At 36.6% G+C, this 15,729-nt stretch overlaps 1 protein-coding gene across 2 annotated transcripts in view; it reads right to left on the bottom strand.

The window, feature by feature from the left end:
* Positions 1-1,549: 1,549 nt before the first annotated feature.
* Positions 1,550-15,729, bottom strand: part of TET1 (tet methylcytosine dioxygenase 1) — a 110,876-nt gene continuing 96,696 nt past the window's right edge. For both annotated transcript variants that reach the window (XM_067465681.1, XM_067465682.1), the window contains exon 12: positions 1,550-15,137. In XM_067465681.1, coding sequence (XP_067321782.1) covers positions 14,008-15,137 — 1,130 coding nt within the window. In that variant the 3' untranslated portion in view covers positions 1,550-14,007. The remainder of the gene's footprint in view (positions 15,138-15,729) is intronic.

The following is a 15,729-nucleotide window of genomic DNA, read 5'->3' as shown; positions in this document are numbered from 1 at the left end:
TGTGTGTGTGTTTTAAACATTCTCCAGTGGCAGCCCTATGTAGAGAAATTGCAGCAAATCTAATCCAGTGTTATTACAGCATGTACAATCGTGACCAGGACTTTGATGTCCCAGGAAATCATTCAGTTGATAAAAAGAATGACAAACTGCAGCGACAGAGGTATGTCTCTTTGTAAAAGCTGTTCAAAACGCCATTGATCAAAAAGAGAAGCAAGTGGAAATGGCTCTTCCGTGTAAAGTAATGGGACTTACATTAGCTGGATTGGATTTTTTGGGTTTATAATGCCGAGCTGCTTTTTTTGGTTTAAAAACTAAATATATGAATATGTGCAGTGTAGTTCCAGGTGGCTTCACTAGCTTTCATGACCTACTTTCCTCAGGCATATGTGTATTTTCAAGTTGCCTGCCAACTTATGACAACCTATTAATTTCACAGTATAACACGCACCCTCTTATCTGTGGAGTTGATACTATCCACCGTTTCACTTACCCACGCTCCAAAAGAAATACTGTATTTCATCATATAATAGCCATCACTGCGTAACAGTTGCACTCCTATTTTTGGTTCCTGGTTTCGGTATTTCTGGTTTTGGAGAGTGGAGTTTGGGTTTTGATACAAGGCTTGTGGATATGTCTGACTTTGAAATGCCTTTTTACCTTTCCCAACCTCAGCACCACAAGTGCTGTTGGGTTGCAGTTCCCATTGTCCCCAGTCTGCATGACAAATCATCAAAAAGTGATGGGAATTGTCATTCAATTACATATGGGGTCGCAAACTGGGTAAAAACTAAAGAGCAGCAATCATTATGTAAAGAAGTTATAGTTGGCCTGCTTTATCCACAAAGTCTCCATCCAGGGATTCACTGGCCCTTTCAAGGCAACCATAACGCTGATGTGGACCTCAATGGAAATGAGTTTGACAGTCATGTTTCCAGCCACATAGAGTAAAAACATATCTTTGACTATTATCTGCCATATCTGGTATCCAGGGGGGTTGGAGATAGTCTTGGAGCATATCCCCCTAGAATTGCCTTGGCCAGTTCTTTTGTCCGAAATACAGCCTACATCATCTGGTATTCATTTGTGGCCTCCCATCCAAGTACTAAACAAATACATCCCTGCTTCACTCCCACAAGCACACTTGAACTGATGTCTTTAAAATATTTGGCTAACCCTGTTTCATTTCCTCAAAGAGTTAACAAAAGAAGCACAATTGCAAAAACTGTCTCCATTTAATGTATTGTCGAAGGCTTTCATGGCCGGAATCACTGGGTTGTTGTAGGTTTTTTCGGGCTATATGGCCATGGTTTAGAGGCATTCTCTCCTGACGTTTCGCCTGCATCTATGGCAAGCATCCTCAGAGGTAGTGAGGTCTGTTGGAACTAGGCAAACTAGGAACTAGGTTGGAACCTCCATAGATAGCATGAATCTTGCAGGCATGTGAGCTTATAAGTGGGAAGCAATGGAGACTCAAATGTGTTTTAGAAAAATAGAATTAATCTGGGATGGAAAGGACATGAAAGGAAAATTAAAACAACTGAGTGCAAAATAGAAGTATAAAATTTATTTGAAACCATCCACAATGTTCTGTGTTATCAGGAATGATACACTTTGTAATAATTTTTTTTGGAAAAAAATCATGACAAAAATGTAAAATATATTTTCAATGACAGTAAAATTTTCTTGCCTTTTTAGGACTTTAAAAAAAGGAACATTTAAAGTTTAAACAGATATGACACATAACAAGGAAAAAAACAGAACAAACCATCTTCACAACAATCTTTACACGTATGTATCAATACAATTTCAATGCATCTTGCTACATAAACAAGAAATCATGTACAATAACTGCTGTGCACCAAAAAGAGTAGCTTAGTAAGATCTTTCAAGTAACATGCAGTCAAAACCCACAAGTCTTCAAGTACTGCTGGTAAGCGTTCCCTTGTCTGCAGAGAATTTCAAATGTATTTCTCCTCAAAGAAATGAAGTAGCTTTTAATTTTTCCTGTAAGTATTGTGAAATAGTGAAGTGCTTTCCTCCCATTTATTAGTAACTAAAATTGTGGTAAATTGTAGAATTTGCCTTTTAATATTTCCACCATCTGATCCTCTAAATACAGTAGATGATTAAAGGAAAAACCCACCAAAATCAAAGTTAAATGTTGAAAAATAAATATTGTATGCACTTCAGATTTTTTTTAAAAAAACACACATATACATCACACAAAGTAAAAGTACAGGGACTATTAATCAACAACAGAGCTCAAGTTTCTTCTGATTTATTATAACTTATTTTCCTATTGTCTTGTTTTCAAAAGTTACAGAAAATCAATTTACTAAACATGTTGTTGGGATATATCTTTACCATTTGGACATAAACCAGTGAAGGTTAGTCTAAGCTACTCCAAATGAAATCAGGGTACATGCAGCCTGACCCAATGCATTTTTACTCAGAAGAAAGTGAGCATAATGGAAACATATTCCCCCAAATAATTCCAAACAAAGATGCTTAAGGCTTTTCAAAATCCACATTAGAGCAATACTTGTATGATACCAACAAAAACGTCACACAGCAGCATGCAAACTTTGCCATCAGCCTAAATTGTAAGCAAAGCACGTGAGAGGAGAAGGATAAAAAAAAGACTGGCATGCACAGAAGTTATGGAGTTACAATTTGAAGGTACAACTGGAGGTGGAGGTAGCAAACATTTAAATGTTAACCTACTAAGTACAGCAATCGGTTCAGATAGCACCCATGAAGAGATTTAAAAGGGTTGGGTTGAAGAGGGGGGGAAAAGATGGCCCCATATTTCTGAAAGTAAACATCTTGTAGGTATAGATTGACACATACTTACCTGGGGAAAGACCCCACTCACTGTGATTTTACTTTTGAGTAGAAGCCCCATTGGTTTTTGATACTGAGATTGATTTAGTTCACTAATCCATCACTATAAGCCCCACTAACCGAAGTAGTATTTTCTTTTGAATAAATCTGCCCTGGATCAGACTGTATCTCTGTATCCCAAGACACATTATTTGTGTATAACCCCTGTGGATTTCAACAATATGCCTAGGCTAGCTAAGCATGTTGTTTTCTGATCCCCGTGGCCATGATCCAGTAAGCCTCTTGATGTGCTCAACAGCAGTTCTTTCCCAAACATTGTCTACTTTTCAAGCAAGAGATGAAATGTTCACACTCATCATATATCTCTGGGACATTTTTTTTTTACTTTTCAAAGCAAAGATTAAAAATAAAGGGTTCTTCCAAACATAAATGCAAGGTCTTAAAATATTTAATATCAATATGTGTCTGCAACTACTGCGGATATTAGATCTGTTATATTTTACAAAAGCATTTCTAATGTATCTGGCTTTGAAATCTTGAGGATAGCTACATTCAGCAGTGACGGACACAACGCACAGAATCTCAAAGCTGCCAGGCTTGCTAGGACTACAAAATGCCATTCACAAAAGCCAAGGGAATTCCTGCCATGACTTCAATCATTGATTAAATGTGCACATTATGTATAGCAGGAACCCGATTATCTGAATTGCCTGATTAGAACATGTGTCTCTAAATTACACTGTATCAATGTAATCTAACATTTCTTTGAAAGCATAACTAAATGAGGTTGTACTAAGTCTATAATATTTACGGTAATTCATTTTTTAGCAATGAAACGTTTGCTAAGGTGATACTTCTATTGACCACAGGAAAACTTTCTGTTTCACAACTAATTTTTAGTAGTGGAATAATGTATCTGCATATCAAAATAGCTGTGTGAACAGCCATGCTGTTATGTGAATGATTATTATGTCCAATTTGTTCATAGACAATTCTGTAGATAGCGACTTCCCAGAATCGAGTCATTAGGACTCGAAGGAGCTTAATTCAAAAAAATTCTTGCTGATATCTGAATGTGTACACTAGCAGTGAGGGATGTATGGCTGTGAATTGCAAATACCATCACCTCCGTCATCATAGCTTATGGGATCTACTGTTAAAAATGTCTGGAGAGTCATACATATGCCACTCCTAAGGTACCCGGAGTAACTCTAACTACAAACACTGGGGTTGGGTTAATCATTATTTTGCTTTCTAGCATCACTACATTCAAGTGTCAGTCCTACAGAGATCTGTGACCATACACTACCCACTAGAACTATTCAGTTCAATAGCAATCAATCTGTAATCAGTATGAAAGAGTTACTTACTACAAATGTATTTCCATTTACTATAATGGAATGAACTTGAAGAAAAGGTATATTAATTCTATCTTAAAAGATCAAAGAGCATAGACCATAGAAACATATATTGACCAGATGCAGAAATGACCCACAGTCTACCGCATTCTACCAATATCATGGCTTGGTTAACCATCTCATGGTACAAATCATCAACCACATTCCTTCTGTCGGTAAAATATGTATAAAACTCCAAAACTACATCTTCCTGATCTAAATTTTGATTTTTCAAAGCTAAAGACAAATTTTACTGGTTTGATCTTAAGGGCCTGTGTACAGTAAAAAAGGGGAAACATAAGAAAAATAATCCTTTATTGATTGCACAATTGACCTTTTTTTGGTTTCTTTTTACAGTAAGGCTTTCTGTGCATCCCTCCACCACTGAAGGTGCAAATCTTCACACTAAACATAACTTATTCTGGAGGAATGCTACACATTTCTACCCTAGTGCCTGTTTACCCTGCAAGGTGGATATAAAGGACTGATAAAAATCTGGTTCATTTTTCAGCACCGAAGACATTTATGCTTATAAACTATAGTTCATTGCATATAATGCTGCCTTGTTAATTCAGCAACTCAAGTACTTATGATCATCACACAGCCATGAAAAAATTTACAACAGCACCATTTTTTAATATGTGGTTAATTTGTGGAATACGCTGGCAGTACTTGGTTGCTTCCTCTTACAACAGGATTAAGATAGAGATATGCCAATTCTAAAGGATAAAATCTCCAATTTTAGAAAAGTACAGAGCTGGGGTGGAAATCATGTGGTCCTACAAATGCTGCTGGACTACAGTTCACACCATTTGTTAATGTTGATCATGATGGCAAGTTGCTGTTCAGCAACATCTAGAGGCCCCATTATTCTCACCACAGATCTTGAGAGTAAAAACCAACCTCCCACTTCTTTCAATGAATGGTGCAGACAACTGCCTCCTATATTTGTTCCACAACTGCCTAGTTCTGTGAAAGACAACCCAAGAACCATTTTGTTTAGCTCTAGCCCTTTCCAACCTCTATCAATTACATTACAAATAATTACAGGTTAAGGATCCCTTACACAAAATCCAAAATTGTCCACATGGCTGGTGAGATAGTGACATCTTTGCTTTTCAGTGGTTCAATATACACAAACTTTTTTCATGCACATAACTGTTAGAAATATAGTACAAAATTATCTTCAGGCCCAAGTGTATAAGGTGTTTATGAAATATATGTGAATTTTGTGTTTAATCTTGGATCCCATCTCCAATTATGTATCTATATGCAAATATAGGTATTCCAAAATCCAAACAAAAAGTCAACCTGAAATACAGAAAACTTGTGGTCCCAAGAATTTTGGATAAGGGATACTCAAACCTGAAGGGAGGGAGTGGGTTTTTAAAAATGTTTTTCATAATGCATAATTTAAAAGTAGGTGGGTAAATACGAAGGACACTAACCTCCTTAAGATGTATATGGGTATAAATAAAAAGTTATGTATCTGACCCATGTGAGGGCCATGATATAGTCGAAGGCTTTCATGGCCGGAATCACTGCGTTGTTGTAGGTTTTTTCAGGCAATATGGCCATGGTCTAGAGACATTTTCTCCTGACAACCCGGCCATGATATATTTTACTATTCATTACTTCTAGAATGTGGAAGTTGTCCTCATATTGTTTTCCTATTGTAGCATTTACCCATGTTTTCAGAGTCCTTCTTCTACTTAGTTCTCAGTCTCTTGTATTCAGTACTCAAGTATAAAAGGGGCTCTATATGGGTATATATGGGAAAGCCTTTTACACAAGTAGGAAGTAAAACACTGTGACCCTTTATTATCAGTTTTATCTAACAGTTCCTTATTTATCCCATGTTTGTGAATTCATGTAATGAATGTGGATTCAAATGAAGTTTTTATTAGTTGTCCCTTTGCAAGTAACCAGAACAATGATAACATACCAAGTAAATGACTGTCAATATGAAGTGAAGCATTTAGTTAAATTATGAATTAAAAGTATGCTATGCCTAGACATAAATAGTATTTATCCCATTTACAGTGGTAGGGGAAGGAGAAATATTGGAATATTCAAATATTGGCTGTCATGCAGGGGGGAAAAAAGAAAGAAGTAAATACAAGTTCAGCATCCCTTATCCAGAATTTGAAATTATTTCAAAATTTAAATACTGTCCACATGGGATTGTAAACCCTTTGTTTTCTGATGGTTCAAATTACGCAAACCTTGTCTCATGCAGAGAATAATTAAAATTAAAACTCTGTATAAAATCATGCAAATACCTTCAAGTATATGCATAATAAAGTATATAGGAAACATATATTAATTTCGTGTTTAGATAATTATTTCAAAATCTTTTTTTTACAAAATATGGTCCTAATAATTTCAAATAAGGGATATTCAACCTGTATGGAAATGTTGACTAATTACACTTAAGATGGTTAATGCAAGATCCATTAATTTCCATGGAATTTAAGCACAATTATTTTTTCGTAACTGGGGTCATGGAGATGAAACTAATTCAATGAGGACATATCACATACCAACAGTAGTTAAAACTGCTAAGAATTGTCTAAATCTTTATTTGTAACTTTATAATACTTCTTCAGGATATTAAACCATACTGAAGACCCTCTGAGCTGTTCCTGGCCCAAGAAGTTAGAAAAAGAAACAAATCTCTAAGGCTGACTTTCAATATTCCGAGAACATTTGTCACTCTCCATAACATTCAGGTGAATTTGGTCATTTTAAGAAACTTGGGCCTAGAAAGTATATTTCTGTAGGATGCCACAGATGTCAAAGTGAAGTTAATAGTGAATTGCGGCAATATAAAACTGTGGCGCTTTGAAAAGCATACTAAAGCACAGCTATGCACTTCTCAGTATGAACTAGTGAAGGCTACAACACAGAAACTTCACAAGCACTTTTTTAAATTAAACCAAACTACCTACAGTCCACCTACATTTCACAGAAATGTGTCAGTTGAGTTAAGAACCTAACAGAACAAGATGCCTCTCCTGGAAGACTAAAATGAATTATATGCCAGAAGCAGAGCTGAAGGCATCTGATAATCTCATCAACGGGTATTTCTTATGGCAGATGGGGAAAAATGAACACAGTATAAATATGTATGCAGTCCTAAACCCAACTCCCAGGTCCAGCTAGAGTAGATCCATTGGAATTGCAAATCTACGCTTATCCAAATCCCATTAATTCAGTGGATCTATTGTAGCTGGGATTGATGATGTACCTTAGGTTATATGCATTCCTATAATTTCTTACTCTCTTAACTCCTGAACCAGACAGCCTGGGAAGACACCACTGAAAGCAACAAGACACTTTTAGACCAAACTGTTTTGAAAGGAATCTGTGTTGCTGCAGCAGTTGGAAGACTTTGCTGCTTGTCACAACCCCAAAGAGTCATTATTACAAGATGACAATAGTATTACTAGCCTTTGCAGCTATAGGATCATTCACAAAATTACACTGCTTTCTATGTAAAAATTATACAGCTTCTGAAACAGTACAATAAATAGTACACAACTCCATATACAGTAAGTAGCTGTCAATTCTCAGGATTCATGTATGCGTGTTAGGCAGTATTTGCTCCAGAACAGCATTAACATTGCTTTTAGACATTTATTCTAAAGTAGTTTAATCATATAAGAGAAACTGGAACAGAATTGTAGGTGTTCCCTATCTAATTGACAGGTTAGAGACCGGAGAAGTTAAACACTGAAAAGAATAAAAATGTGAAACCCACTTTTTTTAGACTTTTAAAAAATGAATTGAAATAAAAAGCAAGGAATGGCCACGGAAGCACATAGGTCAAGAAAACATGTCAAAACTTGCTATGCGGAAACACATTGATGAAATGAATGGGTAGATCAGGCTGCCAATATGTCTTCCATTTGGCATTGTCATTTTAAAACTGGCTTTCTTTTGCAAATAAAAAAAATATAAGTACTTCTGTGTAAATACTGTAGTACACAGAAAACAGCTGTCCCAAATCTAGCTGGTAATTCCAATTAGAGTTGCTGAATCAAATGTTGAATGGTAAGTCAACAGGTATGTACATTTCACTGCTTCAGTGGGTTTACTCTTTTAATGACTATCAATTGAATATAACCCTCTATAATTAGATATGCCTCTCTTGGTCCTTAGGTTTTCGATGATGTTTAATTAATTTCAAGATTTTAGATTCACACAAAAAAAAAAATACCATTATGTTCAGTATCTGTAGAAAAGGGCAAAATAATGTAATTCACAACTGCTGTTTTCATAACAAAAGTTGTGCTTCACAAACATGTTAACAGTGGAAACCTGCACCTGACAACTCAAAAGTGAGCTCTAATGATAAGGTAAATATGGACAGAGTTACAACTGAAATTCACAATTGAACAACAATACTCCTATTATACAGGCAGTATATAATATAATATAAAGGCCAAGATGAAGTACTTTGGCCACATCATGAGAAGAAAGGAAAGCTTAGAGAAGACAATAATGCTGGGGAAAATGGAAGGAAAAAGGAAGAGGGGCCAACCAAGGGCAAGATGGATGAATGGTATCCTTGAAGTGACTGGATTGACCTTGAAGGAGCTGGGGGTGGTGACGACCAACAGGGAGCTCTGGCGTGGGCTGGTCCATGAGGTCACGAAGAGTTGGAAATGACTGAACGAATGAACAACAAAAAACCTGTTGATGGGGGAAATCCACTCCTGCACTAAATAAAATGATGCAAATATGATTATTTCTCTGCAAAAATAGCTGGTGATCTTTTCTGAAAAGTAATTCTTCCACAGAACACTGGAATTGGCAACTACAAAACATCTCTCCACATAATGAGGAATGGAAGAAATGTGCAGTCCTACTTACTGTATAGGCAGCTGTTACTTTTAACAACTTTCCAGCTCACCAAAATATACAAATTTTACAATGGAAATCTAAGGCACACAAAAATATCATAACCATTTACTCTATATAGATACTCAGAAAGAAGAAAGCCGCTGGTACAAAATGATGGTATAATATTGACTTCTAGATTATTTACAATCTCCATATTACTCCATTTCAGCTAATCAATATATTTGAACTAAGAAAAATGCAGCATGTGGCTAGGGTTTTTTTTTTAAAATAAAGTTTGATTTAAAAATAGAACATGTTAACATCTTTCTCTCCTTATATGTTTTATTGGGATGTTGGGAGTCTGCTTGATTCAGTCAGCTGTTTTTAAAAGATTGTAGTAACTATCTCAATAGCACTGCTTTGAGACTGGCTGACAGGTATGGGGATGTATTTTTAAATTCAATCATACCAGATGAGTTTTGCAACTCCCATCAAATTCAAAGAGTCTGTAGGATCACAACTCAGAGCTACAAGTAAGAACAAGCAGACTTACTGTTCATAGAAATGAATTAGATTTTTATGCTTACATACCACTGATTTCAGTGGTACTTAAAAATAGATCAACATATTCTGAGAAAGGCAAGATTCTCTGAGACCTCTTTGCAAACAAGCGTTGTACAGCTATCCGAGTTGGGAGTGCAAGGGGCTCTCTTTCATGGGTTGGAGAGGGGATCCTGAATCTAGCTCCAGACTTCATATGTACATTAGTTCCTAAAACACACAGTATCCATTACCTCTAATAGCACCGTCACTTGTTAGAACATGGAAGGAAAAGCAGATGCCAGAGAATGACTGTTCAGACTAGAGATGGAAGAATTTGACACTTTTACTTTTTCCTGCATTCAATTGTTTAAATATCAGGTTCTTCCCACAAAAACTTCTGAAAAAAGTGTGGATTTCAGATTTTAAAAAATTAAAACCCAAATGCAATCAAATCATCCACCATTTGCACCAGCCAAAATTAAAAAGATAGAGCTATTCCCAGTAAGGCGAGGACAATATTGTACTTGTCTCCCACATAGGAATCAAAAATGAGCTTGAAAAAAAAAGAGTTGACAATCCTAACTTAGTTCAAACAGAAATGAATACTCATAGATTAAAATGTAGACTTTTAAGATCCTGTGGTCTTAAAGTCTTGGCTGTAAATAAGCAAATCTTTCCATTTTGGTTCATCCAAATTATTTTTTTAAAATAAAAAATCAAGTTCTTTCCATCTCAAGAAATTGGTGTAAATTCTTGTCAAAATTGAAGTGAAATTAGATTATCACCTTATCCCATGGCAACACTTGGAAAAGTTGGTTTTGGGACGATGACTCCTGGAATTTTGGCAGCACACACCAATATGTCCACTAGTCATGCTGGCTGGGGAATTCTGGGAACTGTCAACCAACTTTTCAAAGTTCTGATTCAGATACCCTTCTGTCTCTTTGCTTTGCCCAACACAATATCTGTACAGCTTGAGGGCACAATTGTGTTTAGTCATTATAGAGCATGAGGAGCTCTGTGTACAGGAATGCAGTCTCTTGTGGAGTTTCCCCAAGGTCCTGGATTGGGGACCAGGAAGCTGGAGTCACACCAGTTCACCATTGGCATTTCTACAGAACAAGAATGAATTGACCCTTCTAGGTACACAAAGAATTCACATATTTCTACTTCCTCTTCAACCAAAGTATTTTCAGGTTGAACACACAACTGTGTTAGATACCTTTTTTAAAAAAGAAAGAAAAATAAAAGCACCATGTCTAGGTTTCGCAAAAGAGAAGATCTAGACAGTATTCATTACAGCACCACTACAATATATTATCAAGTATGTTATTGGTAAAGCTTCTGTCTCTCTTTACACCCATGGAATTTACCACAGAGAGATTTTACCCTATGGATGACAACTATTAGTCACATAAACAATAGAAATTTGGAGCTCAGTGATTGAAGCTGAACTGGTCAACAGCCATGAATTCCCCCATCTGCATATTAACTGAAATGCACAATTATTATCAAATGTTAGTACTGTTGCTATGTTTGGTTTGTTTAAATAACCAAACTGTATAAAAAGAAGGAGAAAAGAAGTGGGAACACTACAGTACTTCTGAAAGAGCCAGTTTATCTTCTCCTGATGTTCTGAATGCCACTATCCCATCAAGGAACACTGGTTAATGTAGTATCTGAAATTACAGTTTGATCCATGCCATCTATTGGTTTTTTTTGTTTTGTTTTTTGGTGTGGCAGATTTTTCTCCCACACTATCCCAACTGCCCTCTTAACTCAGGTTTAATCAGTTCCATCTCTTTAACTTAGGCAAAATGGGGCACAGTTGCTCCTAGGCCATTTACTGAGCCATGGCACTCAAGTACTGAAATCTGTTAGTATCTCCATGTGGCATCCACATTATCAGGCTAGCTAAGACTGAAAGCATCGAATCAACTAAAAACCTGATGCTGCCATCTGGGAATCTGGGTTCCATCTGAGACCTGTCAGTAGCCACCTAAAGATCTGAAATATTTCCCTGCCTTTACTTCTCTTCACACAACAGCAACAGAGAGAGACATCGTACATGTACTACTGCATTGAATTTCAGATATAAAGTAGGAAGTTGTAGTGAAGTGAGAGGGCATCCCTCTGTGTGCCACCCATCTTGCCCTATGTCTTCTAATCCAATCTGCTATCCACAGGTCAGGTGGAGCATCTTGTCCTACCACAAGTACTAAAGTACAATGTATCTGTCTGGTTGACAGGGTGGGTACTAACTTCATCCTTCACTCCACAGACAGCAAAACATCTTAGAGCCACTCCTGTTTGCTATGATGTATGTCTGTTCAGTTTTTCTCCTTCAAATAATTTTATCAAAAGCCCAAGCAACCTATATAGAGTTTGGATTTTTTTTTTTTTGAAAGACAGCTCCACCAGTTTTCCAGTGGCACTCAATGGTCATGCTGGCATAGAGATTTCTGATAGTTCCAATAAAAAAAGGGAAATATCCCAAGCTCTAGGACAAAGGTTCTCAACCCGTGGGTCCCCAGATGTTTTGACCTTCAACTCCCAGAAATCCTAACAACTGGTAAACGGGCTGGGACTTCTGGAAGTTGTAGGCCAAAACACCTGGGGACCCATAGGCTGAGAACTACTTGCTCTAGGAAGAAGCTAGCACACTCAGATACAAACTACACATTGGAAATTAGTTTGAAGAACAACGTGCCCACTGTTTCCCAGTTTGATTAAAATAGTTTCTTCTAAAAAGTTACAACTGTAATTCTTGGGAAAATAGTAAGTGAGGGAGAAGACCATGCTAAGAGGAATATGTGTATCATGCAACTGTGCCTCACGAAATTCACAAGTTATGATGCAGCTGAACCACATTTAGAGACATAACACAATGTGAACTTCTGCCTATTGATACCTCTTATTTTTTTACATACATTTCATCAGAACTAACGTCTTAGTAAGCCACTTAGATGCTACTGTCTCTCTTTTAATGTGGAATGGGAAAATTCTAGGCTAAGGCTGCAATCCTATACTCACTTACTTGGGAACATGCCTCTGTGAACACAGTGGGAGAGTTTTAAGTAGACATGCATAGGATTGGGCTGCATGTTAATAAATCCTTCTTAATTGACAACAGTTGATGAAAACTCTGGAAATTTTAATGAACTCAGATAGACCACAAAAACAGCTGATACTGCAAGTCTCTCTCTCTCTTCAAACTCAGAATATTAATAAGGCATCTCTAGAGGCAAGCAGTTTCAGATGCCATAACAGTTCTACCCCTGAGGCTCTAGGAACATTTGGTTGTCATATGTAACTTGCAATACTCCGCTTAGAGAGACAGAGAAAGGGATTGATGTCCTTATTGCTAAAAAAAAAAAACCTATAGAAAATACTTTCTTACAACAAAATATCATAGCAGTACAGGTATGGACAAAATGCTTCTTAATTTATATTTGTAAATATTGAATTGTCTGCATTTATTAACCTTTTGTTTAAAAACAAACCAAAGAATCTGTTGGGGAAAGGGAAGGGAGCGTAAAAATCAACTATTTATTTTATATATATATATATATATGCACTGTTGTTGTAGCAATATGGAACTCTACACAGTAAGAAAAAAATAAATTCCTTGGTAGAGAATGCACAAACCTTAGGCAAATGTAATCCTTATACTATTTCAAGTTAACTTTAAAAATAGAAAGTGCTTTTAAATATATCTATTTACAGCTTACAACCTCCAACCACCACTAGTGATATTGTTTGTATGTGAATCTGTGCAGTTCTCTATCACACATTCACACACAAACCATACATATATGAAAAATCTATACATAGATAAAATTATCATTGGTTTCTTTAACCTTAAATTGGGCTTCACAGCAATGTCTGGAAGCTTTTAGAGCAATGGCACCATGAAGAAATAAAACCAGCTTATTTTTAACTGATTAATGTGATTAAGCACCAAGAACCGTGTATAGCTAATACTGTCTAACTTGATTTTACTTCATAAAAGATGAAATCTGGTAAAATCTGTTATAAAAAGCCCATTTGTAGTAAACAGACGATTCAGAGCACCAAAATATAAATTCCAAAAAGGTAATAAACTGAATAGTTCAATTAGGGTTAATAACCTAGCCAAAATCCTGTAATTATACAATATATCTTTTTTTTTGCTTAAAATGTGCTTGAGAATCACCAGATGTTAAAATATACAAAGTCACAGTTTAAGAAAAAAAAAACATTTTAAACCTCAGCCTTCAAAATGGTTGAGATGAACAAACAGTAAACCATAGAAGACTTTGTTCTTGAACAGCACCTTTAGGAATCATTGTGCAACACTGCTCCAATGCAAAAGTTGCACAGTTGCTATAAAAACCTATGCCCATTGGTGATAGGGCCCTGCGACCCGTGTGAGGGCATAGGTAGACACCGTGATGACTTTATCATGAGTTACTGTTAATGCTCGGCGGGATGGGATTTGGTTGAATTCACTTTCTTCACAGAAAACTTCTCTGGAGGCATTGGGCTGCTGTCCACTCCTGTCATTGCCTTGGAGGTTGGCATTTTCAATGCCTAGTTTTTCAGCGGCTTTTTCTTTTGCCTTCTCAGCCATTTTTGCCTCCCACAATGCGATTCCATGTTTTGGCTCATTCAAGTTTTTGTGTTGGTAGAAGACTAAAGAGATTCGTGTGGGATGGTTCCTGTTTGGCTTTTTAATTGGAGTCGTAGCATGTAGTTCGCGGCGCGCACATTCAATGAGGATGGAGCCGTGTGATGGTGCCACAGCTACGCCACCAATGTCACTATCCAAAAAGTTATGTTCACTATCAGACCACATTTCCTCTGCTTTTTCTTCAGAATCTGTGTGCTTTAACAGCTCAATATTTGATTGTGAATCCACAACGGCAGAAGCACAATTTGGAGTTTGGATGAAACCATCTTGCTGCACTGGATGCTCCTGGGAAGAATTAATTTCATTTCGGACTACATTTTCTGAAGAATTTGATAACAATAATGACTCACAAGAATTAACCAACTGTGAGACCGGAGAATTTTCTTTAATTTCACGATTTGACTTGTTGGCTGCTTTTTGTTCAAGTGTGTGCTGCAGACTCTCTCTGTTGGCTGTGGTCTTTGTAACAGTCAGATCTTGAAGACCTGGAGGCAGGCCATTGTTCTTCTCGTCCAATGAAATTCCAGTATGTTCACTATTGGACACATCAAAACTCTTGCCTTTGGGTGTCAACTGAGGTTTGTTACTGCTGCATTGCAAATACCCGTAGGGAGTCGAAACATTTTGTTGACCATTAGTCACTGACATTATACCACCCGCTGTGTGAGTTAATGGAGAGCAAGAGTGTAAACTATCCAGCTTTAAAGGGGAGGAAGAAGGATATTGCTTTGATACAGAGCAATTTTTAGTAGTGTCTGAATTATGTTTTATGGCAGAAAGATGATCACCAGTCTCCATTTTTGTCCCAGCTTGCAATGTGTTAGCTTTGCTACCTAAGAAGGGGAAAACATTAAAACGTTTCAAGTTTATTTGTTCATATTTCTATAAATGTTTTAACAAAATATGCATCACAGAGTAATTTGAATTTCTCCTTAGTGTTGGCTTATTCTTTCTAAATTGCTATCCCATTTTTGATAGCTATCAAAATTATAAAGAATTCACAACATTCTAACAAGGTCTTATAGGTTGCATACAAGTGTTAAATGTAAGCAACCAAAGGATTTTATCTGGCTTAGGCAATTCGCCTTATTTCTTGAAAGTAAATGATAAACATAAAGTCGTAAATCCAAGCACACACAAAATACAGTAACACTTGCTTGACTTTTAAGTCTCAAATAGGTAATAAAAATAGTTGAGATGAGAATACAGAATATGTTATGAGAATATGTTACACATATGAGAATATGTTACACAGAAAACACAGGTGTTATTGCCTCTGTTCAGATGACGTAAACTTTGGGCAAACCTTGTTAGTGGAGTGGAGATAAATAGGAGCACAAGTGGAAAGAGACAGAGGTTAAGATGAAGCTAGAAAGATGAGAATAGTTGTCAAGTAAGAGGAGGAATAATTACTATAATCAGAGC

The sequence above is a fragment of the Anolis sagrei genome, chromosome 3, assembly GCF_037176765.1.
Source record: "Anolis sagrei isolate rAnoSag1 chromosome 3, rAnoSag1.mat, whole genome shotgun sequence".
Lineage (NCBI taxonomy): Eukaryota > Metazoa > Chordata > Lepidosauria > Squamata > Dactyloidae > Anolis > Anolis sagrei.
The sequence above is the reverse complement of the archived record's forward strand: the minus strand, read 5'-3'. Positions and strand labels throughout refer to the sequence as shown.